The sequence below is a fragment of the Ochlerotatus camptorhynchus genome, unplaced genomic scaffold (genome assembly GCF_037179485.1).
Source record: "Ochlerotatus camptorhynchus isolate MF236.1 unplaced genomic scaffold, CSIRO-AGI_Acam_v1.1 ptg000135l, whole genome shotgun sequence".
Classification (NCBI taxonomy): Eukaryota; Metazoa; Arthropoda; class Insecta; order Diptera; family Culicidae; genus Ochlerotatus; species Ochlerotatus camptorhynchus.
This window is the reverse complement of record NW_027040625.1, coordinates 1,598,325-1,625,764: the sequence shown is the minus strand read 5'-3', so window position 1 is coordinate 1,625,764 and position 27,440 is coordinate 1,598,325. Positions and strand designations below refer to the sequence as shown.

Sequence of the window (27,440 nt, the reverse complement as noted above, 5' to 3'; positions counted from 1 at the left end):
TACACTTGCTGGTTACAATTCTACTGTCATTCCATTGGAATTTCAGCAGACTTCGAAGTGAATGCTGAGGAGAACTCCAAGTGATTTTTTTCAGGAGCGCTGATCGGGGAATTGCTAGGCAATACACTGCAAGAATTTTTAATAATATTATGGACATTGCAGAGTGAATTCAGAGAGTTTTCTACAGAAGGCGTATAAAGTATTATAGAGCAAATTGTAAGAGAATTCCATGTTTCCATAAAAAAAATCGGGATCATATTTTTAGCGCAACTATAAACAGCTTCCTTATAAACATGAAAATTTTCCGAATTTTTTTTTGGAAAATCGTGGAAAATTCAGGGAATTTAAATTAGCAAAATGAGCAGACAGCTAAAATCTTACCAATTTCCTCAAAACGGGGTGAAGTAGATCATTGAGGTGAAGTTGATCACTCCATCGTTCAATTTTCATTTCTCAACAATCGCTTTTTATTATACTGTAGTAAGATAATTTGTTTAGTTGTGTTGCGTTTGTAACGGAGTATTTCGTAGCTTGCATACTGGCAACTGTTATGTATCTACTTTAACGTTCATATTCTGATTGCTTAAGGAAAACTATTCGGCAGCGAATAGCTCTCCAATTAAAGTTCAGAACAGGAAGAGCAAGACAATTACCATTGCCGGCCACGCCCATCTTCTCCGTTACGGGCAAAAGGAAGGATATTGTTGATGTAACATCTACCTACTTAACGGGAGGCCAGTGACTCACCGACGCCCCCATAGATGCTACGGATTTGGATAGTTGGGTAGGAGATGGGTCAACATTTGATAAACAGGCGATGCAACCATAGTAATTGTTTTGTTTTGGAGCAGCTTGGGACTAAACCCATGAGCTTCTACTCAGCAAGCAAAAGATGCAGCCACAAAGCTAGCCACCAAGGATCTTTAATCCAAATAGCCTTGGTGACGTGCAATAAGTGATCCCAATTGCTTGACGCACAGAATATGATATGGTCCTCTGGTAGAGCTTATTATATTATTATTATTAATTTATTTGATAAGGCTCAACCGAATTAACTTTACAGAGCCGAGGATTCTTGTTCACTATACAATACATCTTAAAACTATAGTCAAAAGGTACAACACAATAAACATTTTATCTTCCGCTATCCAATAAGCCTTCTCTGCCAGAACGAGAGCCACTTCCAGTGGTTTACTTGTATGGCAGATTCGCCAACGAGGGTCAAAGCGCTTCCATTGTAGCAATGGACGCAAAACGTGGTCAGCACTCACACATTCATCACGAAACGGTTGCTTTGCGAAGTCGACGACGCATCGACTGAAAGAACTGCTCATGAAGAACAATGAGGAGGACCACACAATGGTTGCTGCCGAGTAAATAGACGATAGCGTGACACACATTGAGAGTGGTCTGCTTCTGTCGACAGCCGAGTGAACACTGCTCTGGTAGAGCTTGTCTGAATTGATTCTTCCTGCTTGCTTGATTGCTTGAAGTGCTTGATCTACTGTTGTTGCTCCAGCAGTTGTTGGGAATTTGATCTTGACCAACCAGAAAATTTGTTTTCGTTTAAGGAAGTATCACAACACAGATTATTGCTATTAGATATTTTTGCAGACAGTGGCAGCTGCTGGACATCAAGATCCAATGGAGGTGCCAAGCAAAGGTGTTATATCTTAGACAAATGCTAAGTTCCAAGTTCGCTGTTGTAGTCATGGTAGTCGCCGTTGGCAGTATCATTCGTATATTAAAATTAACCATAAACCGCAGAAACTACATGAATTATTGCGTATCTCTGTTGTTCATTACATACCATATTTTGCCGTGGAGTGTTGTGGTTTTGAGATGCTCGATTACCCTGAAGGGATCGTTTTTAATTACTGAGCAGAAAATCATGGGTAGTATTATATTCTTATGTTCTACATATTTTCATATAGTCATATAAATTCATTGGGTAGGAATGGGAACATCCCGGCGCCTGATTGAAGCGATTTGAATGGGGAGAGTGGAATTGCGAACTCCCTGTTGTTAACATTTCGTGAATTGCAGGTGGGCTCTTCTTCCGACTCTTTGGTAAATTGAATACAACCCGGTATGGTACTTGATCAAGTCATACGTGGTGGTTTCCTTTACAGTGATGGTTTGATCATTAGAAAATTGATATTTTTCCACTCTCATACGCTTTCAATATAACGCGTGATATTGGAGCAAAATGTAATGCTTGATATTGATTTTAAAAGCTCCTTTGATATTGCGAGACTATTCACAACGTGTACAGTTGAAGCCTCGATTGAAGCTGAGAGTTGAATCGACTCCTCGTTTTCTTAGATAGAGAAGGTATAATAATGCTATCTTTTTTATCTTCACCGATGGCAGACACGAAGAGACTGCTGCCAGCCGTTATATAAGTTTCGGTTGCGTTCGGGTACAAAGAAAAAAATCATGATACTCAATCTTACCACAGTTTGGAGAGATTTACAGCTGGTGAGTTTTGTTAGCTTGATATTCCGAGCTGCGACATCACAGCTTGCAATATCAACCGCAAAAAATCAAGCGTGATCTTGAGCTTCGGTGAGATTTGATTTTTCGATATTTTTCCCACACTGATATGTCAAGGATCATACATACATTACATACAAAGCCATTACCAAATCAGCAGTCAATTATCGAGAAAAAAATACAGCGAAAAAACCAATAAAATATGTAGTTTAAAATAGTACTTTTGAAACGTGTCCGATACATTCTACCACTCAAAATGTTCAATTTTGTGGAAGTGATAAAATATGTAACTCTTAACTGTTCCTCAACATCCTGAAATAAGATTTTGTAAAAATAAATTTGATTTTATGTGAAAAACTGTTGTTAAATTCCTACATTTAGGCGAATTTTAAACTATTAAAATAAGCAACTTCACCGCAGAATTGATAATTCGCATTGTTAATTTAATTTTAACTTAAAAATTATTTCTAAAAAAATAAGCCAAGGATACTATTTCAAAACTAAATTCGTACATTAGAAAAACATTTGCTAGTACAGGTTAGAGAGATATTTGTTTGGCAAAATATTCATGTTTATCATCAACTTCTCCCCGTTGTACGGTACATAAATTCATAAGAGAAGATAACGAAGACTAACGATAATATAAAATAATATTGCTATAAAAACAACACAGATACATAATTAATATTGAAAACAAGTTTTGAGATGGTTCCATTGTTCTGAAACGTTCTGAAAAGTACTTAACATCAGTTAGGTTAACCGTTGACATCAAATTGTGTTAACTGTCATTGCAGTGAAGCGAGGTTGTTTGCATCAACGCACCGAAGTTTGCATTATTATTATTATCTTTATTATATAGAATTTCAGCTGGTGCCATTGCAGGTATGATATTATGACTGTTAATAAATATTTCATTTCCAGATATCAATTGCAATATCAAAGTTTAAAGTGTAAGCATCTTTGATTCTGTACTGGTAATCATACTTCAAAATATTTTGCTCTTAATAATGATAAACTGGATAAAATTGGATGAATTCTCAAAAAACTGAAGCTATTTCAAACTCGGTTTTTTTTTTAATTTCTTTATTAATAAGATCTTTAACCGTAGGATAGTTCATCTCAGATTTCAAACTCTAACTATTAGACTGGAAGCGTCCATAAATAAAAAAAAACTGGAAGAATCCAGTATAAACCGAAATGTTGGCATCACTGCCTTCAAGCCTTGACTCTGCGGTTTACCGACTTTGCTGGGCTTACCAAATCCCGGGATGGAAACTGGTCTCGTTAAAAATAGGCAAATGAAACCGACAGCCAAAGGCAAATGTGAGTGAAATTTATGTGTACCTTTTTGTTTTTCCTCTCTTCCCTCTCAATGCAACGTATTTCATTTCGAACGTTTTCACTCCCCCGGAAAACGCCACATCATCGGCCGCCAGCGCCCAGCAGCAGCACTGATTCATTGGCCGACGACGATCTCTGCACACCAAACACCACCGCAGGCTCTGCTCTGCTCTGCTCAGCTCAGATCAGCTCAGCAAGCGTTGATCTTCATAACCTCAATGCTAATCGCAGCATGCGATGCGTCGCTTTTCAGTTATTCACAAACGAAATAAATATAAAAAAGTGCGTTCAATAAAAAAGAAAAAGAAAAATGGAAACCAGTTTCGTCACACGGTAGACTTGCATTCAAATCGGAACCCCCTGGCCCGGTTCTGCCCACAGAGGGAAGAGGCTGACTCGGACGGAGGATCGGTAATAAATCTACGATTTAAATGGGATTACTACCTAGCTATGCTTTCCACGTCCGTCGGACGGACGCAATTTGGAAAAGTGACTTTCCATGCAAAACTGATGCATCGCTGCTGGCGGTTTCAATTGAGAGGTATATTATTTAATGAATCTTTGTGTAAAATTAATTTTATGCATTTCCTGTGCTGTTACTGGCGCGGCGAGGGAAAATTAGTTCGGTTCGAATAGTTTGAGGAAGATTCTGCGGTTTTCAAATGGTAGGTAATGGATCCGAAAAGTAAGCTTTAATTCAATTGATTGCGGTTTTCGGTCAGTTATATATTTGAATCACGCACATGTTGCCCTTTGTTCGTTCGTTTTTATGTCTATAGAAACATAAACAAGTCGTAAATTCGAGCCTATCGAAAAAGCTTACCCGATTTGGAGGAATTACGTTTCAAAACGCCGAAGGTATATAGTTACCAAAGTGACCTTTGTAGCATATAAATACTCAAGTGAACTCTAACCAAGAGGCAGTAGGGTCATAAACATTAAGTGCGAAGTGGTGAATATTAATCGTTCCAAGTAAGGTTCATATAGTTCGTGTTCACTGTTGTGTCGTAAATTTCTGTCATTACCACTTAGGTATCTGGCCAACGATTCAGGCTTTCAAAACGTACCGTACAGGGAAGAACCGGGATTCAAAAGCTTCAAAATCCTCTAAACTCTCGTTGAAAATAACTAGTGAGATTTAAATCATTTATAATAACTTTACATAATGAACAGTCTCTATAAACTTGACAAACATGATAGAGAGTTCTATGATCAATAGTTTTCCTTGAACACATGATCCTGGAGGTCCGATGAATTGTGATTAAAATAGTTTTTTGCCACAATGCTCGATCGTGATCGAAAATCATCATCTAAAACATAATTATATGCAAAAAAATTTATTCGTCTGAAAATACCGGACATGGATGAGATTTGAACTCGTGTCCTTTAGCGTGAAAGGCATTTATTGACATCTTATATTTTAAATTTTTATTTATACATTAATGCTTATCAAAAAACAACCACAGGATGTATCATATCGATTTCATTTCAATAGCTTTATGTTACCGGGCTTGAACAATCGTTTTTCGGAATGGTTTGTTGTTCGTAAGGAGCTCAGTGGCCTAGAGGCGACCGTTTTTTTGTACTGAGTAGAATATCGTGGGTTTAATCTCAGGCTTCTTATATTATAGATTGTTTTTTTTTTGTAAAGGTGAACGTTCATTTTGGCGGTTTATTAAGCGATTCAAGGCACACTGAAAATAAAATTTTGTTTATACAACGAAATCGCTTATTTTTTCTACGAATCCATTCGTTGTTTTCTGCAACGAAATAGATTCGTACTACGAAGCCAGCTTCAAATGTGTGACAAACAATGCATAAGGTTTAAGTACAACGTGACAAAAGGGGGGAGAGGGCGATTGATATTCTCTCAATTTTACGTGACGTACTTAATTCATGCTCCCTTAGACCTAAAACTACAAGGGACAGCCCTATGGGGTTGAAAGCAATCGTGACGTACGACTAAGTGATCTTATATAATAAATATTATTTGTTAACTGCAGCAGGAGCTTGTGTTTTGTGTAGGAATAGGAATTTGAGCAGGGTTATCTCTGTTTATACTCTTTAGTATGGTTATGATGGCCCTGAAAAGAACCCTTTGATATGAATTTTAGTTGGGACATGTGCAGAAATTTTACTCTTTTGGAAAATCTTGGTGACCCTGAAAAGAGCCGATGGTGGTACAGGTTTAAAGCTTTTGGAAGATGGTGATGACGTGTAGGCAGCTGGATCAGCAAATCGGACCGGACAATCCCATATTCTTCGGTTTAATGATTGGGCACTCGCAAGAGTCTCGGCCCGTCTGCGGCTGGACAGGGGTTGAACTGGTGTCTGCGACAGGTTGGAAGGCCGCAGAATATCAGTGCCCACCCAGATAAAGCTCGTCTCCATTTCAGTTTTTCTTGGTTACGCACTCGAATAACTAAAAATTTGGTAAATATTTAATCGAATAGCTTAAAAAATCTTTACGAATAATCGTTTATCGAATAATTGGACGTTTAAGCATTCCTAGAAAAAAGTGCAAATTCATGTCTTTTGGTGGCCATTCGTAAATCTCGAACAGTAGAATTGCAACCAGCAAGTGTAGCCCAAGAACCAAAAGCGGTGCGATGCTAGTTTTCATTGCTATGACGACGACTGATTTAAGGGGCTTTGAAGCAGAGGGGTGAAAGTCAATTCTCTTCATCGATTTCCTCTTTTGATGACCATGGCTTCGCTAGCCTATTTCGCATTATTTCTTCTATGCTCTTCTATCATCCAGAACAAAAAAGTATAATAGATGTGTTTGCCGTCGAGTTATTAACGAAACAGAAAGTCGATGAAGAGAATCGATCCAAATCACTTGCACACCTGCTTCCATTACAACTCTGGAAAGTATTTTGTGTGGTCGTTGGGAGCGTGTGGTTCTGAATATGGCGATGCGTGTGCATAATGTTACGCAATTCCATCCTCTCTATTCGCACACGCCAGGAGATCGGAGGCGAATGCATCTTCGACTTGTTTCGTCTACTAACGACTCTCTGATGACTGTGCTGGGGAAGCAGCAATGCTACATCGACATGTTTCTTCTAGAAACGATTCTCTGATGACTGTGCTGGGGAAGCAGCATATGATTGTACGTGATTGATGGATTTGTTATTTATTTCGAAGCTTTTGGACAATGCTTGGCATTTACCACTTTTTTCAATAGTTTCTTGTTAAAAATCAACAGTCAAAAGCATTGTTGGGTTGAAATATTTCTGATCGATTGGTGATAAAACTATTGAAATTGGTCCAGGGGCAGCTGAGTTATTAACGTTCAAAATCTATCATAATTTCGTTACATGTTCCATTTCCGGTTCTCACAAAGTGTACTTCCATTTAGAAATCACAGACGTAGCCCTACGTCAAACCTCACCCGTGGACCAGCTTGAATAACGTTTAAATTTGAAATTATTCGTCAAAACAGCGGAGTCGCTACTTTTCTTTCGACCCCGACTTTGAATCCTTATGCTCAAAAATAAGTCCGACTTCAAATTATGGTTGTTTAATCGGTTTTACCGGTAATACAGTGCCAGTATGCAACACCAAAATACCGGTTTTTAACCTTCTAAAAACCGGTAATTTAAGTAATTTTTATAATCAATGGTTATTGCTTATTAGTTCAATTTGAGCAATTATAAAGTTTACGTTAATTCTGAATGACTCTCATAAATCAACCAGTATCATATTAAAACAATAAAACAATCTTACGTTTTAAGCTATTTTCTTAAATATTGTATCTAAAACCAACTTTTTAAAACAGTATTTTGAACTAAAAACAGTCTCAATTTTCCTAGAAAAATGCTAAATATTGGGTGTCCCAGAAAGTATAAGCACACTTTCAACTCGCCGCCGAAATTTTCAACACCGATGATGTTTATCAACTGATCATCGATGTGTGTTGTTGTTTACTTATTGCTCAACAAGTTTGTGTGCGCAAAGTGCATTTTTCTTACAACATCATCAAAATGCGAGGCATTTCCCCGGAAAAGTGCAAACAGTCCGTGCACAAATAGTGCACTTTTCCCAACCTATCAGTAAGGAAGTTGGCGAACATGGAGGAAGTAAGTATCGGATCAGTCTATACCGGAAGTTTGATGAAGAAGTTACTTTCGAGGACACATTGAAATTTGGCCGTAAACTGGGACCAGTGGACCAGAAGATCGTCAATCTTTCTTTAATAAGAAAAGTGCCTCTGTTCGAGATTTGGCCAAAAAAACTGAGAACATCCAAAAGTACTCAAGTAACCAAAAGTTCCGCATTCAACGATTAAAATCACTTCCAAGTTCCGTAAAGTTCAAATAAAGTTCCGACCGAACCTTCAAGTTCCATAAAGTTCAAATAGAGTTCCGACAGAACTTTCAAGTTCCATAAAGTTCAGATAAAGTTCCGACAGAACTTTCAAGCTCCATAAAGTTCAAATAAAGTTCCGACAGAACTTTCAAGCCACATGAAGCAATCCGCACAAATCTTTATTAGTAACAAAATTTAATGTTCGTAAATATGAAATGATCAGTGGCCCGAATAAATCATAATTCTTATATTTATGCAGTGCATCAACATGCATAAAAAAAATTAAAAAGTAATTTCTGGATTCGAACCCGTGTATTCAGCATGCGATCTACGAACGCTAACGACTGAGCAACAAGTGTGTTGGAATACCATTCGGGCAAAACCAAATTAAAATTCATCAAGGTGTTGTGTTTCGTATTCAAGTCAGTCAACTGGCACTGAAAACTCCAACAGTAGGCGGGACAACAGCTCACTTTATTAGATCTCAGATGACGCAGCGGTTCGTGCTGGGGCTCTCACGCAGAAGGACTGGGTTTAATTCTTCAATCAGCTCCAATTCTACTACTAATGCTGATAAATCAATACACAATAATAGCTGCCTTTAGAAATAACTTTCTTAAAAGTGCGAGCAAAATATAGAATTGGTGTAGAGGACAAAAACCTGTTATAATTTATTTTCTAAATGTTCCGTTCAAGTTCCGCCAGAAGCTGCTTAGAATGTTCTTCAACTATGATACCGGAACTTTAAAGATCTTATAACGACTTAAAAACGAGGCTGCTTAGAATTCTATAGACCACCTCCAACCAAGCTGCTTGAGCCACAAATAGCCTTTTATCAGAACTTTTGGTTACTTGGGTAACGTCCAAGACAAGAAACGGACTGAAAAATATCAAGAAGCAGAAGAAGCCAAAACGGAGTCAAAAACGCAAAATGCCGCATTCGTCAAACAGAGGGCTCGGAAGCTATATCATAGCCTGGTGTGTAAAAAATTGGCGTGTGTTATCATGAACATACGTCAAATTTGACCACAAGCCGCTTCCGGGAGAACAATACTACACAGTCCGTGATGGTCAGGAATAGAGAGGGTCTAGTATAAGAGAGGACCGGATTCAAAATTAACTGCCTTGGCATCCTAAGCCTAGGTAGTTTCTTGCAACGCTGCAAGATAGGCACTGCTCGATTGGCTCTGGCTTTGACAGTTCGTTTGGCTCAAAACCAGCCAGTGCGCTCCTCTCTAGTCAGGAAGTTGACGATGCCGATAGGAAAATTTTTACCGGTAAGAAGGCCATGGTTTGGAAAGCGATATGTGAGTATGGCAAGTTGTCAAAGCCATTTGTGACGAAGGAGACGAGAACACTGAAATTTGCGTTTGGGGGCGTGTTTGAATTGGCGTCTGCGGTCCATGGTCCGCAAACAAGATGGCCCAGTACTATTTTTTAGTTACTGTAACTTGGTACAAAGTAAACAAAGTGTAAAAAAAATGTGCCAAAAAAGAACAATCGTCTGAATTGTCCGGAGGCCCGGTCAGCTTAAACTTTTTGGTCCCTTTCCCTTTCAATCGAAGAATTTGAAAAAGACTGGACAAAAGTGGGCAAAATTATCGCCAAGGAATCTCTGCTGAAGCTCATGGGCAGCGTCAAATCAAAAGTTCGATCCTTGGCGTACGATTAAAGGAACTGCGGATTATTTGAAAGACAATACTATAGAGAACATATATATAAAATAAAAATTTGAGTTCATCAACAATAATAAACTGTGCTCATACTTTTTGGGACACCCTTTATATCTCTTCCGGAAATGTTACGCTGTGTATTATCAATAAATTAAAAGAAATTTCCAATTGAAGCTGATGGGAACTTGTTGGAGAGGTTGGAAAAAACTCCAAGATACAGAGGAACCCTTCACATTGTAAACAAAATAGGTGTATCTGTCAAGGATAAGCAGTTAGGGTAGTGGAATTAAATGGAAATTACTAATCTTTCTCTCTTTTCCTATAAAAACAATAACTTGGCGTTGATGAAGAATAAAAAATGCGTATTTTCACGAAAACAAAATTTGACGAAGATTTGGTATTGAATTGCTATAAATTGATTAATTTTAATAGCTGATAATAAGATCTAAAACTTAATAATGTTAAAATATGATGAATCTATCATAGACTTGAAAATGTTGTATAATGCATTCAAATTTAATTAAATTGTTGGTGAAATCATTCAATGATAGCATTTACAGCTTTCGGATTCGGAACTCAATTGGATTGATTCACTAAATAAAAATCAAAGTACTCACATTCGATTGAAAACATCATCCTCCCTCGAAGCTCGTACCAAAACAGTCCTCCACAGGCCAAACTTCTCCGATCTTAACATTACTCTAAGCGCACATGGGTGTATCAACATATCCGGCCGTTGATGCAGAAACGTGCGGTTGTCGGCGGCAAACACACGAAATGGATGAATGAATAAACAAATGTAGAAATTTGAGATCAGGACCTTGCATCATCGAGATATCGAACCGTCAGACACCATCGCCGCCGGGTGCTGTTCCGAGCCGGCAAACGACCGTCACGTGTCGCTCCCCACGCCGAGCAGGGTGTTCGCGGCCGGATCGTTCGCTTTGGTAGTGAGCACACCGATCTTCACCGCCGCTGCTTTGGTACTTTTCAGGAAATCCGAACCCGTCGTGATCGTGGTCGTCGTTGTCAACGGCGGCGGGGATTTGGTGTAGTACTGGGGTTGACTTAGAATGTACGATGGCGCAGGTTTGGTTGCGATTTGGCTCGATTCTAGTAGTTCGTGGTACCAGTTGAGCGGATTGAAGGTGGGCCCTTCGCCTCCTAGCTCCGTGGGGAGAATGTCACGGGCGACGCAGTCATGCAGCGTGGAGAGGTTTCCGCCGTGCAGCTTTATCCGTTCGCGGGTTTTCTCCTTGAGGAAGGGCCTGATTACGGCTAGCGCCGCCTCGACGTACCACGGTTGACCGATGAAGTGAATCGCTTTGAAGCGTACCGGGAAACAGTCCTGTGGAATTTGAGAAGAAAATAGAATAGAATATCAGCGATCGCAGGCGATCGGCAGGGCTTGGTGGATCGGCTTACCTGTAGGCCTTCGATCATCAGTTTCAACACCTTAGGATTCAAATTGGACGACTGTCGGAATGTGAAGTTGGTCCAATCCACAATCGCAATGAACCCGTTCGCCTGATTCTGTTTATCCTCCAGCAGCTTTTCCAGCGATAGCAACATCGCTCTGTACACCGTGACTAGCGAGTAAGATGAATAATCCCAATTCCCAGCAAGGAATATCAACACTTTCCTGCCTCGTCGATCCCTATTCGGTAGCACTCCCGGAAATCCATCCCTCAGTGCCAGCTGTATATTTTCATCCAACACTGATAACCTCTGCAACAGCGATCCATTTCGTTGTCGATATGCATGATAATTAATCACTAATTGAAACGCGTCGTTCACATTAAACTTCCGCGCATACAGAAATCGAAGCAAAAACTCATCGTCCTGAAAGCAGGACTTATCTTTTAAGGCATAATCCATGCTAGCTCCGATCAGCTCCTTCAGCGCTATCAGAGCCCGACTCCGATCCGTGGGCTCATTTTTGTTGTAACCCTTCAGATCCGATATGGTCAGATTGTGCCGGAAGCGGTTGTTGGACCACTCGAAATCACAGATGTCGGACATGATTGTGCCTTTATTTTCACTGCGAAACCCAATCGCGTCACTACACTCGTCACACTGGTGGAGATTTTTGTCTTCCCTTATCATCAATCACTAATCCTGTAATTTAATTCCAACCGCGTGCACGCTATCTCACTTCACCATCGATCATTATCTGTTGCTATTTATCTACGAAACGAAAACACCCGAAAAAGGACGGTCACCACTTTCTGTCGCCTCTCAACGTGCCCCGCAGCTCAAGTCCATGATGCCATTTTGGGTTTACTGAGGCTTATGATTTCTTCGTGCTGTTTTCTTTTCCTCTGCTTATCTGACGCCGGTTTTAGGCTGCCGTCGAAGTGTTAAAAGGTAGTAATCCACGATTGATCAGAATCTTGCTCACGAGACACTTTTTTTTCGTCGGAAGCATTAGCCGTCGTCTGGTTCAGGTGGATGACGGTTGAAGAGTTATGAAATACCTGGAAATGGATGAAATAAACAAAACAAGTAGATTTAGATATGCGACGAATCATTAAATTATTAAGATTAGTCGATGTCGTTTTTAATAATCGTGGAAGTGCAGCTAGAACACTAAGTTGAGAGCACGCAATAAACTAATATGCGATAAGCAAAAAGCTTGAAATGCAAAGAAGAAGAAGAATAAGGGTCTAGGTTCTCTAACTAGGTACTTTCATAAGCAACGCTAAAGGTTGTTTGGGTGTATGGTTTAATATAGAGGTCTATCGCAATTTCTGGCTGTACATGAATATGTTAACCTCAATTCCAGCTGGCAGTCCGGCCCCATAATTATCATCGAAGAATTCGAAACAATTATCTCAATTATCGAGAGTAGTTTTAGCACTCGTGTACGGAGCAATATAGATTGGTTTTGTATCGCAATCAGAACATTCTGTCGATGATTAGTGGCAGCCCAATCCTCTCTCCCCGCCGTAGTGAACTGCCAATAAGTTGCAGAACAACTTTCAAAACAGAGATTCTTCCCACCGCATGCAGCAGCCACCAGAACCGCGAAAATTTATCAGCGTGGGCAATTCTCTTGTTTCGCGGTTTCTTGTTCCGTTCGTCCTTGACTCACCCATCATCGAGAAGAACGCGTTTTTATTGGTGGTACAGAACAGTGCCTGAAGTGGCTTTAAGTAGGTTTATAATACCAATCTTTTAACCGATCTCACCACCATCATCGCACGCTCCGTGGCCTGTGTCCGTTCCTACCTTTCTGTCCCTGACCGGTCGTTTACTCGATCTCGAACAACACGAAACCCGATCGCGATCTCGTTCATTAAGGTACGTCGTACTTTGGCCGGCCACATCGGTATTGACAGAGATACCACTTGCGCTCACGCGAAGATCACGTCCAAGAGGTAATTATTTTAATCCAGCTCTCAGCATCCGCCCGACGCAGGGTGCCACCGCCGCCGCCGTACCGGAGCCCAATCAAATGGTCCAGCACTCGGGAGTAATCTAGATAATTTTATACCTCGCTGTCAGGTTTTTTTTTTCTGCAACAAACTAACATGTTGTCACACGACTACGACTTCTTGTACGAGAACGCCTGCGCGAATGACGAAGACGATGATGACGGCGACAGTTGATCGCGCAGCCTGACAAGAACGTGGGCTTCTCGAACGATGCAAGCGGGGAATGTCGGTTGTTTATCAACCACAGTCAACCAGCAGAGTGCAGTTGCCGCGATTAGTAAGGCTTCTTGAGCGGTGATGATATCACATTGAGATTTTCAGCCCAGCTTAGAAAATTTATCGCATTCACTTACGGACCGACGTCCGCTGGTCGCACCGGAATCGCTCTACTTTCCAAAGTGTCCAATATTGTGACAGTTATGAAGGTCATTAGCGGACACCCCAATAACATGTCATTTCACGGAAGTGGGTCCACCTAATTAAGGCCTCACATTAGTGAAACCGAACACGAAAATCAAATTAAAGCCGCGGGGCTTAAAAATAGGCCCCACAAACAGTCATCATTGTGTTCCGTGGTTGAAACCATACATTCTCATTTCCTCCCAAACATACCTACAAATTCGCCTATGTTGAAGCTTTCCGATCGGACTAGATGCAGCTTGATTTTCTTATTTGTGATGTGTATGCACCAGTAGAAATGGTCTGACGATCTCAAATCAACGGAGATATCTCCACGTTGCGAATAGAGTTGAGAGAATCTGAATCGGAAAATCAGTTGTAAGCTTTTAATCCTTATCACGGATTGCGGATCTATTTGCTTTTTTGCTGAAGGAAGTGTTACTGATACCTAAAGCTACAACAAATTTAAACAGCACTTTGCAGTCCTAAATATTACCTGTAAATGTTCTATGTACCTTGTTCGATTCTTATTCCTCTTCGATAATTGTTTGGACCCTACACGAGGTAATCCTGCTTGGATATCGATTTGCATAATTCCTCTTCGATCCTTAGGATTTTTATAGTAATCTGCTTGGAAGTCGATTTGGAGAAACATTCTTCTGCCGTCATGGCACCTAAACGCATAAGAATAGGGCAATCTCTTGATCCCCCTTCTGATGAAATTTATTTGAGCAATCAATTTGATTTGCTTACAGTTGATGAGAGTGATCCATCATCCAGGAAAAAAATCAATAAACTTTCCCGGCTTAATGCCAAGAACGAAAAGGTCCCCCTATTGTGATAACCAGTTCCGATTTCCATGCTCTTTGCTCGGAACGTTTGAACTTCATTAAATTAAAGTTTTCACTTCAAATTGTCCGGATGAATGCCGTGTATTGGCTGATACCTTGGACGGGTACAGACGTACACTTATGACGCTAAAACTGCACGTCTGTTCAAGGTTGTCATGCCAGGTCTGCCCAATCGTGAATCCCTGGATCAGTTCAAAGATGAATTGACAAAATTACTTGGAGTTGAGCCAGTCCAAGTAATCCAAATGAAAATGAAATCCCGTCCTGGCGATTCGCGCAACGGGATTTCTAATGATTTCTATTGAGTTCACTTCAAGTCTAGTGAACTAAACAACCTTAAGGCCTTGGAAAAAGCTAGCCTTATGCTCCATGTCCAAGTGAAGTGAGAACACTTCAGGAAGACAGGAGGAAATTTCCAAAGCCTTACCCAGTGCCGCAAGTGCTAGGGATGGGGTTACGGAACAAAAAATTGCTACATACATGCTAAATGCATCGTACTATTTTAGCCCTGTGAAGGAAGATCATAAGAAATTTAAATGTTCAAATTGTGGTGAAAACCACAAATCCAATTTTTGGGAATGTAAGACTCGCAAAGCGATCCTACAATCTCGTTCTAACCGACAGGTAAGAAACGCTCCACGTTTCCGAACAGGTACAAATTCCTCTGCTGTTAACAACGGTCAGCGAGGAACAAATTCTACATTCGTACCCGTAGATACTAATATCACCCCTGCTTTAAATTCTTCATCTACACCTGCTGCCAATAATGTTCAGCAAGTAAATGGTGGTACCTATGCAGCTGGTAGAAATCGAATTCAAAATTCTACCCAACATAATATTAACGGAAAGTTTGATGATTTTGACTTAGAAGCATTACTGCTCCTAAAATGGAATTTTTACAACAATCATTAATCAACATTATTGCTATTCAAACTGGAGTAAAATTTGCGAACAATATCGTCATGACTTCGAAATTCAGTATTGGATTTTAAATTATTAAATATTTTGAATTGGACTGCTCGATCTCTAAAAGCTAATCAAGACGTGCTATTTAACTTTTAGAGAGTTCAACTTTATAGCTGAAACAGGCTGAAACGATCCTTAAGCATAGGGCTACCATTTCAAAAACTTGAAAAGGAGGACATTTCATTTGAGGTTTGGAGATAAAGAAGGACAATGTTTCCTTTTCTAAAAATTCATGATTTTCAAAGGTTCAATTAAGATTGTTCATAACTTGTAGTCATTATCAATTCAATTTATTTTCCCGTCATACTTCTGAAAAATGCATCAACCTAGCCTTCATAATTCATTTTTGATACTTGGAAATTATCTAGCCTAGCTGTTTTACATGAAACCTACAGCTTTACAGCCTCAACCATACCATGCCACCTTTTATTATGTACAAAAATCATGATACATGTCATCTCTGATTTTTTTCAGTCGTTTATTTAGAAGGCTCAATCGCGTTAGCTTTACGGAGCCGATATTTCATTGTTTTTTGTTTATAACAAAATTCACTTAATTCTATGTCTAGTGGAAGTTGGGCCCAATACTCGCGGCTTACTCGAGGTTAGAAGGGTACATAGTCGAAGGATAGGATAAGGAGAGGAGCTTAGGGGTGGATTTTCGTTGTCTCATCAGAGCGTTGTCGCCAGTATGATCATCGCTGATTGAAATCAACACGAAAAAGAAACATCTTAGCTACCTAATAATTTTACCATTGGTTCAGCATAGGACTAAAATCCCATAGAATCAGAACGTCAAAATCGAACATATGTTGGATTCAATCTATGGTTGTGTTCAATTTGGTGAATTCTCACTTAAATTTGACACTTCGAAAATAAATTATAATTTTCGAAAATCCATCTGTTGTTGATCGTCCGATTTTCGAGAAATTGCTTGTCAAAATTGATTCCTGGTCGGTCAGAAATAAGTCTTATAGAATAAGATGTTTATTTGAAAACTTTTCCATCAGTCAAATTTAAGTGAAAATTCACCAAATGTATCAGAGTCTAAACGTAGGGAGGTTGACAGCTGTAGTATACTCCTGGTCCCACTATCGAATGGTATTTGCTAGTTAATATGAGGTTGCGACATAATTAAACAAACATGCTCTGCATAAAACGCTCTTTGAAAACTATTTTATGAATATGTTACTAGAAAAATGCAAGGATTAAAAAAGGAGGATACATAAAAAATATTGATAAGGAAGACTTGTTCCTCCTAAAACCTGAGCATAAGGTTAAATGGGACGCAAATTATAACATTTATCGAAATGACCATCATCATTGTTCCTAAGCATATCAAACATCAAATTCACTCTTCATTTGAAACCAAAGTTTTGAAACTTTGAGAGCTTCTATTGAAACAAAATTTGGACAACTTACGTTTATAGCTGCATATTTGCCATTCCAATATGTAGGCCAGCAAAAGAATTTTCTCAAGGATGACCTTCAGAAATTTATCCGTCATAGGTCTAAATTTTCATTATTGATGAAAAACACCGCTCAAGGAATAATACTCAAAGCAATTCCAATGGTAATATTTTGTTTGGTGATTGTTCTGCAGGTTATTACACTATTCAATATCCAAACAGCCCAACATGCTTTTCATCAGTGAGAAATCCCTCAGCTATTGATTTGTTCTTGAATTGATTCATGTCAATATTAGAATATCTCAAGAAATATATTATAACGCCAACATCTTCTTCTTTCTTCTTCTTCGCATTTTCAAGCTTATTGCATATCGCATATTAGCTTATTGCGTGCTCTCAACTTAGTGTTCTAGATGCACTTCCACAGTTATTAATTGAGAGCTTTCGATGCCTGTACCATTTTTGCATTGGTATAATTGTGTGGCAAGTCCAATCATACTTCTATGCCCAGGGAAGTCGAGAAATTTTCCAACCCGAAAAATTCCTAGACCGGACCGGGAATTGAACCCAGCCACCTCCAGCATGGTCTTGCTTTGTAGCTGCGCCTTTACCAACTGAGCTAAGGGAGGCCCCTAACGCCAACAGCTTTACTTTAAATTACCATGGAGCTGATTGGGAGCAATATCGAACATTTATGGAATATAACTTTGATCCAAATATGGAGCAAGAGCTGTTTCAGTACCAAAATGCGAGGTTAAATTCGATTCAATTATAATAGATGACAATCTTCAGCTCTTGATCCGTCCGAAAAATATCCGTAAGCGGCAATATCAAAAAACACGCGATCCTGCCATGAAAGTTATCTGGCGGGATTTGCAAAAACAAATTAAAAATCGATTCTCTGCCCTGAGGAACAAAAATTTTGAAAATAATGTTTCAAAGGTAGACCCTAGGTCCCTTTTGGAAGCTCACACAAATTTCGAAAAAAAACTCAAAAGCATATTCCAGCGTTTAAAGACGGTGTTGATATCATTAAAATATTGTTCACGGGTAACTTTTTCACTGCACTGGAAATTGGTCTTACGTTGTTGTTGATTGAGAGGCATATAATACAAATATTTTTTCTATTATGTCCGTGATTATCTATGTTAATCTACTGAAATAAAACCGTACCGATTACGGAGTTCGCTTTGAGAATCGTTCGAGAACGAGCCACAGCAAAACACAATCTTTTCTGCATCGTAGATAGAGTCGTCCCCCTCGGGTTTGTACTGATTTTTTTCCCCTTTTGCTTAGGTGCTTGGTGTGCTCTCGCTTTCCTTTGTTGTCGGAGTGACTCGACCGCGCTGATCTATTGTTAGGCTTTTGCGATGTGCATTGTTTTTGTGCACAGAGTGATTTGAAAAAGAAAAGTGACAGGGGAAATGGCTCTAATGTTGGCCTATGGATCTAAAACGCTGGCCAGACTGAAGAGTTATAACATGTTATAACGGTTGTCAAATAATTGCAACACAGAAACCACCATCAAGATAGCGCTATAACATGTTATAACTCGGTAGTCTGAACGTACTATAAGATTGGGCCCATCGCTAATTTCTGCTATTTATCAATTTTATCTAGTTAAATGCGTCATTGGGACGGTACTAATGGATATTTTTTTCCTTTGGTTTGTTTTCCATCAATCTTGTTTTCCGTGCTGAGCACCAATGCTACCGATGCACCAGAAAGGCAGCTCTCACACCTGGACCCTACCTATCGACCCATCAACTCATGAACCGGGGACCAACGGCTTTACTTCCCTTCCGAAGGAAGGTGTGATCAGAGATGTTATGCCTCAGAACATCCCGGCGGCGCCAACCGGGATTGAACCCAGGCCTGCTGGGGTGAGAGGTAATCACACTTACCACTACACCACCGGCGCCGTTTAATGGATATTTTGGTCTCTATTGAAAATTTAGTCGATTGCTGAATTTATGTATGGGCCCAAATTAGGGGCATTTAGGCCGACAATACATCTATTTCCCCTATCTAGTTATTATGTGGTTGGAATCGCTGGAGGAGGAATTGTTTAAAACTGACTAGAGGAAAATATGCGTGGACGCTTCGGGAATGCGCTTCCGGATATACCTTGATTTGGTGAGTAAGTTCCAGTTGAAGATTGTTCTTATACATTTCTCGATTGCATTTTCGAGGGGACGTGTGGGCAGTGCGTTTGATGGTCGGTTTGGTGTGGCTGGGGGCTCACCCGCGGGTGCTGGCGCCGCTATCAGTTAAGGGATATTTTCCCCTGTCTGATGGTGATGTTGGCATGCATGTGCGGGATGCCGGTTGCGCTGGATTGGGGTCGGATGCATTGTTCGTGGGAGCGGATGCGTCCCTTCGAGTGAGCTATCGAGATTTATTTTCATCGTTTCCCATATGCCAGAGGGATGACCTCGATCGCGTGAGGCATGTTCCTCGGTTTTTACGGTTAGGTGCATTATGCATTATGCATTATGATTTTTTTTTTCATGTTGAAGCATGATTTGTTAAGAAAATAAATGTCGCGATCGAACATGGCTGATTTGTCGTTAACACGATCACGAGGGCCGTGGATGAAGACTGACGGTAGTCACGGCCGGTCGTGTTTGATTATGTGGTTTGGTGGATTTGATGCGGTAGTTTGACGAATAATCGCGGCGGTCCGGTGAAATATGAAGGAGATAACAGTCGTCTTAAAACGTGATAGAGTTCGGTCGAGATTGCTTAAAAGATGTGCAATATTTGTACGCTGGAAAAATCGTTGCTTCAGTCGTACACTCAAAAAATTGGTCACATGTCTAATGGATGAAATCCATGTGAATTTCACATAGCTTTCTTGTGATCACATAGTTGCAAATCCCACTACAAAATCACATGAATATTATAAGGCCGATGAAATTCATATGAAAAATCATATAAAATTCATGTGATCGCATTCAGATGAATACCATTAATTTAGATTATGGATGAAAATCATGTGCTTTTCCAATGAAAGCTACATGAAAATTATTTCGGTGTAGTTTACTTTGAGAAGTAAGGGTAGCGCAAAAAAAAAATCAAAATTTGAAAGTTTTATGGATTCTGTTCACGTCTTACGTAAGGACCAAATCGAATCAACGAACGTCGCTTAAAAGTAGAATTTAATGAAGGCATAAGCGCTTTTTCGTAGCTTTTTTGTCTTCAGGTTTAAAAGATCATCGGTCGTAGAGACTTATTCTTGTGTAAAGGGCACCACCGTCTAGTTTGAGTTGGAATAAATCCCAGGTTCTATCATATTAATGTGACTTTTAGTAACATCGTTTGATTACCGTGTTTTTTGTGAAACTTAACATAGTCATCAACGTCACGGTCGGCGCCGGGTTTGAATGGTTGCAATAACAACGCGATCGTAGCTTATATTATGTGATATGAGGGGCTTGGTGGCCTTAGAGCGACCATTTTTGCTTACTGAGTAGCCGCTCCACATTCAAGATTCGTTAATCGCTTTATTTGTTGATGTTAATACATTGTAATAAGATCAAATCGATTATTGGTGTGTTGTAATAAAAGGAGCTCGTTTGCCTAGTGGCAGACGTTTTTGCTAACGGAGCAGAATATCGTGGGTTCAATCCCAAGCTCCTTCGCGTTATATGATCGTTAGGACATCAATTCAGCTTATTGTTTACCAAAACCTCTTACCCACTATCCCAGTGATTTCTTGTGGAACTACAGAGGTGTTCTCGGCTTCCATCAAAGCGAGTGTCACGTCAACACATTACTACCCATTCCTTTCTTGACCTACGTTCGGGCACGTCCGGCGCTGGTATTACCCATTTTAAGATCACCAGTTTTTACACATTGAGGATGATTGCTAGCCCCAAGCATCGTCTATGTGTTCCCTGTGTTATTACAGTTGATCTGGCAATAACAGAGTAGCAACCGTAGGCGGTCAATCATGCGCATGCTTATGAAATAATACCCTACCGATTACATAGAAAATGCACAATGTTGTCAATTTTGTAAAAATCAATGCCCACTACGTTTTCCGTTTATGTTAAAAGCAGGGCTGCGGAATTGAACAGCAGTCGGGTAGGAGTTGGATGCATTTTTGAAACATCTGGAGCCAAATTAGTGATATTTTTACTAAACACCATTGACTCTGATTTCGAGCCCTTATGATACCAAAAATTCCTCCGACTCCGACTCGACTTCTGCCCGACTCCACAACCTTGGTTAAAAGTGTCTTGGATTCTTTTAATATATTTTTTCAGATGTTTTTTTTTGTATAATTTATATCTATCGGACCTTTAAACTTTAAAAGGGCGTAAATCCAAAATTTGTCAAGCGTTTTTTTTTTTTTTTTGAGAATCCGCCTAGAGGTTAAGAATGGCCATATGAACCAACTGGCCTTCATAGTTTTTATGGTATATTTTTTTTAATAATAACGGTCAGAGGAACACCATGGTGACATACTTAAAAAAACACAATTTTGGTGTAAATACAAATTTTTTAAAATACACTCAAAAAATTCTACACGTTAATGCTACATGAAAAATCACGTAGATCTCAATAAGTTTTTTTTGTGAGCTTACCTGACGCAAGTAGAATTTAGTTATCAGGACTTGATGTTCATAAGGAACACATTTCATATACACTTTTTTATCCCATAACACTTACGTGAAAATCACGTACGTTGAAGACATTCTTTTGACAGCTAGACTTTCACGTACATGCTGCGTGTTTTACACGTATGAAAAAATAAGAAACATGGCCACTGTGCAGTACATACTGCAAGTGGTGTTTGCTGATTTACAGTTAGCTAGTTATTTATAGAAGATTTTGAACGGTAAAAAGTAATTTTATTGTATAAATAATGTGGTATAATTTGTATTATTTGTTTAACAGAATTGAATTTTTCGAGTTACAGGCCATAACGACGGATCATATTCCAAAGCTCTTCCAACCTTCCAACAAAAACAATTTGGAAGTACTCCGTACTCTGAGTTAATTTACTCCAGACAAACAGCCACCTCAGCCGCTCCGTAGCATAAAAAGAAGGAAAACAGTGTTCACGCGAGTCCACGAGAACTTACTCAGTCAAGCAGTGAAAGTGAAACTTCCGGTGAAACCTTCCACGCCATCATCTGTCTGAAGGTAATTAAGCTGAAACTCCACCAGCATCACCTGCCCTAGCACCAGCTTTTCACCGCCTTCGCCGTGATCATCCTGCGTTTGAAAGATCTCCCTCAAGGCTCCATCGGGTTTCGGATGCCGAAGATTATCATCATCAAATCGGACCCGGATTCTCCGAAGGTTCCCAAGAAAAACCCAAATAACCTCTGGTTAGCAACACTCGGCGATCGAACGCTGCCAAAGAGAAAGTTCCGGAAAGACCGCCGCCTACCAAGCCCGGAAACAACTAGAAGTCAAGAATGACGCGAAGAGTAAGTTGTCCAAAGAAGGTAAAAAGTACCCAGTATATAAAAAAATGGAAATTAAAAACGGAAGTCGAAACCACCGAAGCCAGAATACCCATTTCAGCAGTTCATCCAACAAACAAACCTGGCCTCAAAAACAATTTTAGATAGTTTCCCCCAAAAAAAAATGTAAGTAAACTGCTGTTGCAAAAGAAATGCTGAAAAATAATGACAAAATTTTTGACAGAAATTCATAATCATTAATTTGTTGACGTTGCATGATCCGGGCCAATGCTTGCAACTTGCTGTTCATGTTCATGGAACTGTTCCATCTTCCGAAGCGGCCAGAAATAGGCAGAATGCAGAATCACAAAATTATATTAATCAAAGTGAAGAAAAAGTTCATCGCTAATGCAACATCAGTAAATGTGTTAGTTTAATGAATTCAATAAATAACAATGAGAAAATTAAAATAAGTATTGAAGCATTTACTTTACATAAATCAATGAAATTCTATAGATAACCCAAGTAACAATTTTGTTTTTTATGAGGGTTCTGTAGACCATGATTTAGACTTGTAGCATGCTTTAAAACCACTATAAAACTTGCAATGTTACTTCGATCATAAATCATGCTCATGCTAACGCTTGTGAAGTAAAACCCTACCGATTACATAGAAAATGCACAATGTTGTCAATGTTGTAAAAATCTATGCCTACTATGATTTTCGTTTATTTTAAAAACAGGGCTGCGGAGTTGAACAGCAGTCAGGTCGGAGTCGGAGGCAATTTTGAAACATCTGCTGCCAAATCAGTGATATTTTTACTAAATACCATTGACTCTGATTTCGAGCCCATATGATACCAAAAATTCCTCCGACTCCGACCCGAATCCTGCTCGACTCCACAACCTTGGTTAAAAGTCTTTCCTTTTTTTTATTTAACGTCGGTCTCTGTTCCGCAATCTAGTGCCAATCACCGAAGGACATCGATTGCCATCCATTGACGACAATCGAATGTGCAGGAAGGCAGCTTCCACACCTGCGTAGGATATCGCACCCATTCACAACACACATGGGCCGGGACCAACGGCTTTGCTTCCCTTCCGAAGGAAGACGTGACCAGAGATTTTTATGCCTCAGAAAAATCCCACCGACCTCGGCTGGGATTGAACCCAGACCCATTGGGGTATTAGAAAGCAGTCACGCTTACCACTACACCACCGGCGCCGGCAGTTGGTTAAAAGTGTTTTGGATTATTTTAATTGATTTTTTCAGATGTTTTTTTCGTATAGTTTATATCTATCGGACCTTTTAACTTTAAAAGGGCGTAAATCCAAAATTTGTCAGGCGTTTTTTTTTTTTTGAGAATCCACCCAGAGGCGTAGAATGGCCATATGAACCAACTGGCCTTCATAGATTTTATGGTATTTTGTTTTTGATAATAACGGTCAGAGGAACGTGGTGGCATACTTAAAAAAAAAAACACAATTTTGGTGTAAACACAGATTTTTTAAAAATAAGAATATGTGGACCATAGCATGCTATAATAACGAATAGCATCATAATCCAATTTTTTTTAAAATGTTTTAGCATTTCACACGTCAAAATCCTGGTAGGTTTTTTACAGTGTTTTTTTTCACGGTACATATCCCCCGTGTATAAAAAGACCTGTGTGTATTCTGAAAACAGTGTGAACGGTACTCCTATTAATCAGATGTTCATTGGTAAAGCTGTGGATTGTGGTAGCCGAATTTTCAACATGGGGTCTATTTCTGGCCTCATAGCTTAGTCAGTGAAGGCACGGTATTACCAAACCGGAGGCGGCGGGTTCGATTCCCGGTCCGGTCGAGGGAATCTTTCGAGTTGGAAATTTTCTCGACTTCCCTGGGCATAGAGTATCATTGTGCTTACAAATTCATGCATTGGTATTGGCATAGAAAGCTCTCAATTAATAACTGTGGGAGTGCATTTAGTAGAACACTAAGTTGAGAGCACGCAATAAGCTAATATGCACTGAGCAATAAGCTTGAAATGCGAATAAGAAGAAGAAGTCTATTTCTGGCAGAATATTACTTGATACTAACTACACGATTAGCTAGAATAATAACCCAAATGGTATTAAATGATTTGTAGTGACTACCCAAGTAACAATTTTGGTGTTATTAGGATTCTGTAGACCATGATTTACAATTGTTGAATGCTTTAAAACCTCGATAAAACTTGCAATGTTACTTGGATATTCAGGTTGTTTTCGACCGATATTGAAATATCCAGGTAAAAAATAATAATCAAAAGTTGCAAAATTATCTTTGAAGTTTTTTAAAGGTTAAAAAAAAAACACATTTCTCGGAGTGCAGTTCCAGACAAAATGCCGACTCATTCATTTGTTTTGTGTGTCATTGATTCACACACGTCGTGTAGTTACCTACGTATCGACTTGTTTCTAATTTCTCCTTGCTTCCACTTTTCTCGTCACAGTCCATACTGTTGTTACCGAAGTTGTTTTCGTTGCCGGTGCCAAAAGAAGGGGTTTCACCCACTCAGCTGCTGCTTTTCCATATTTATTTCATTCGCCACACTATCATATAACGAAGCCACGCTAAATGGTTGTTTGGGTCGCCGGGCTTTTTTTTTTCTTCCGAAAAACTCCGCACCACATTATACCATGACAGATGTTCCGAATCGAACCGTGTTGTTGCAAACCCTTACTTATTTTTCACGATTTCGAAAGTTACCCGGCCACTTTCAATCGACAGTTGACGTTTGCTACCTTTGCTACAACCCCGCGCCCTCCTGCTCCTGAACGAAGCGAACTACCTACAGAAGTGACGATAACATAGCTCAAAACCCAACTTACTTTACTGTTTTGGGCAACCTTTGATAAAAAAAAAAAAACAAAATGTAAATCATCTCTCACGTCACCACCATCGAAAACGGTTGGAACATAAAAATTTAAAGTTCAAAAAAAGCCCCAAGGGATGGCGGCGGTGCTTTTATCAGCGCGTAGCAGCTGCCATTTCGAACTGTTGTTGTGTCTGTGTTGGCGGCGGCGCGCAGTTCGTGGAATTTCTCCAGTTTCGGTTATCGATGCGTTATGTTTGCGTGAATGGGCAGCACCGGAGGAACAACAGGATCGGCGAAAAGTGATCGACCTTGGCGGATCGAACTCACCTCTTCGATATGAAATGAAATCCGCCGAACTGTGCGATCCACAACACATGTGTGTAGAATTACACATTTTCAGCACATTAGAATAATGAGCCGGCTCTTTCAGGGATCAGGGGTAGGGGTAGGGGTAGGGGAGTGAGCGGCAAAGAGGTTCGCTTTTTATCATGTGTGTGAAAAAAGCTCACCCAAGCGGGATCAATTATTAGCGAGATGTTGTATGGGTGAATGATGCTTGCTTTCCGTGTATCGCGCGGCGGATAGGTATCTGATTAATCTGAGCGAAGCAAACGTAATATGGTAGTTGTGCTGGACAGGTGGGAAGCGACTGACGGTTCCCATGGGTTGAATGATTTGATTGAACTGGATGGTTGAAAATCTCTGCTTTGTCTGTTATACGTTATACGTTATTCGTAGGCATGGGTGTATTGATGCTGGAGATTTATATGGATAATTCACTGTGTTAAAAAAACGATCTTCCATCTTCATAGCGCTTGGGCTCTGCTCTGAGTGATGCCCGGTGATTGTTATGCAAAAATTGTTTCACGGTATATTTAAATTCAAAATAATTCGTTTGTGTTTAAGCTGAAATTAACGGAAGTATACTCTAAGAGTGGCTGGCATTTCGCAAATTATGAAAAATCGGATTATTATCCTATAGGATGTCAAATCCATTGTTCGCTACAAAAAATCTGAAATTGGAATAAATATGCCATCAAAGATTTTTAACTTTGTATTAAAATGTAATAAGCGTGAATGTGCCGAGACGGGTGAGGTAAAACAAGACACCTTATATTATTTATAGTATGATCATTGATTAACGATTGATCTAGAAATGTTTGGTGTTGTCTGAAGAATGAAGATGGTTCTTTAATTAGTTTTCAAAAATTTATTAGTTTTTATTATGTAGGTTTATGAAAAAGACTGGAAGAACAATTTAGAACAACAATGATGCTCCCCCCGAATACAGGATGAACATTTGTACGAGAAACGAGCGGACCTCAATTGAAATACGTAATGCTCTCTGTAGAATGATTGTCATCCCAAATTGAAATGCATATGGTATTGGTTCAGCCCCATAACGCAAATCATCCAAAACGATGATGTAAATAATTCTATCGAACGTCATTTGCTAATCTGAACTGACAAGCGAGGTAGAAGCACAGTCATCGCTAAAGGGTGAAACGGTCAAAAATTGGTCAATCATGATTAAGTGCACACTGATTATGTTATTGTATAAATTATCAAACTTTATTTCTTTTTAAAGTTCAATGACTACGAAATACAGGAAAATTCTTTGCATAGGCATTCGATTTACCAAATGCGAACTGTCGGGCTTTTCGTTTCACACCTCCCATAAAATGTTGTACCGCTGTTGTATAAACCTTATTTGATGCTGAACGTCAATTTGCTTTGAACTGTTCCTCATTTCCAACTGTTTTCTTGAGGTTCCGCTTAACGATTGCCCAATATTTTTCAATTGGTTGCAGCTCCAGCGGGTTTGGAGGGTTTTTGTCCTTGGGTATGACTTGCACGTTGTTGGCAGTATACCGTTCCTGAGCCATTTTCCCGTAGTGACAGGAAGTAAGGTCTGACCCAAACAGCACGGAGCAACTGTGTTTCTTCAAAAAAGGCAACACATTTTATTTTTTCATATGATGGTTGACAATGCCAGTTGTCTCGAAAATTTCGCTTTTCAGCCCACAGGTGAATTCATTATAACGCAATCATATTTCTGACGCAATGAATCTGCGTGGGAATACTATGGATACTTAAGCGCGAGTAAAATTTTGATACGCTGTTCCTCTTGCTATGACGGCATCTTGACAACTGGATGGAAAATGCAGTTATGCCAGATGATTTTTTTCAAAAGTCTGTATGAGTGTCACAAAATATGTCTGTATTTGTCTGTATTCTAGAAAAATCACCGCTTTGCAGATTTCGTATTTCCCACATTAAGTTTGGCTATAAA

The 27,440-nt window shown here is 39.6% G+C and overlaps 1 protein-coding gene across 1 annotated transcript in view; it reads right to left on the bottom strand.

Moving 5' to 3' along the window:
* The window catches only part of LOC135700381 (clavesin-2-like), a 90,437-nt gene that overhangs the window by 16,085 nt on the left and 46,912 nt on the right, over positions 1–27,440 (bottom strand). The window contains exons 2-3 of the mRNA XM_065220872.1: positions 11,250–12,301; positions 10,442–11,172 (exon numbers count right to left, since the gene is read on the bottom strand). Of these exons, the coding sequence (XP_065076944.1) occupies positions 10,717–11,172; positions 11,250–11,930 (1,137 nt within the window). The 5' untranslated portion in view covers positions 11,931–12,301 and the 3' untranslated portion in view covers positions 10,442–10,716. The remainder of the gene's footprint in view (positions 1–10,441; positions 11,173–11,249; positions 12,302–27,440) is intronic.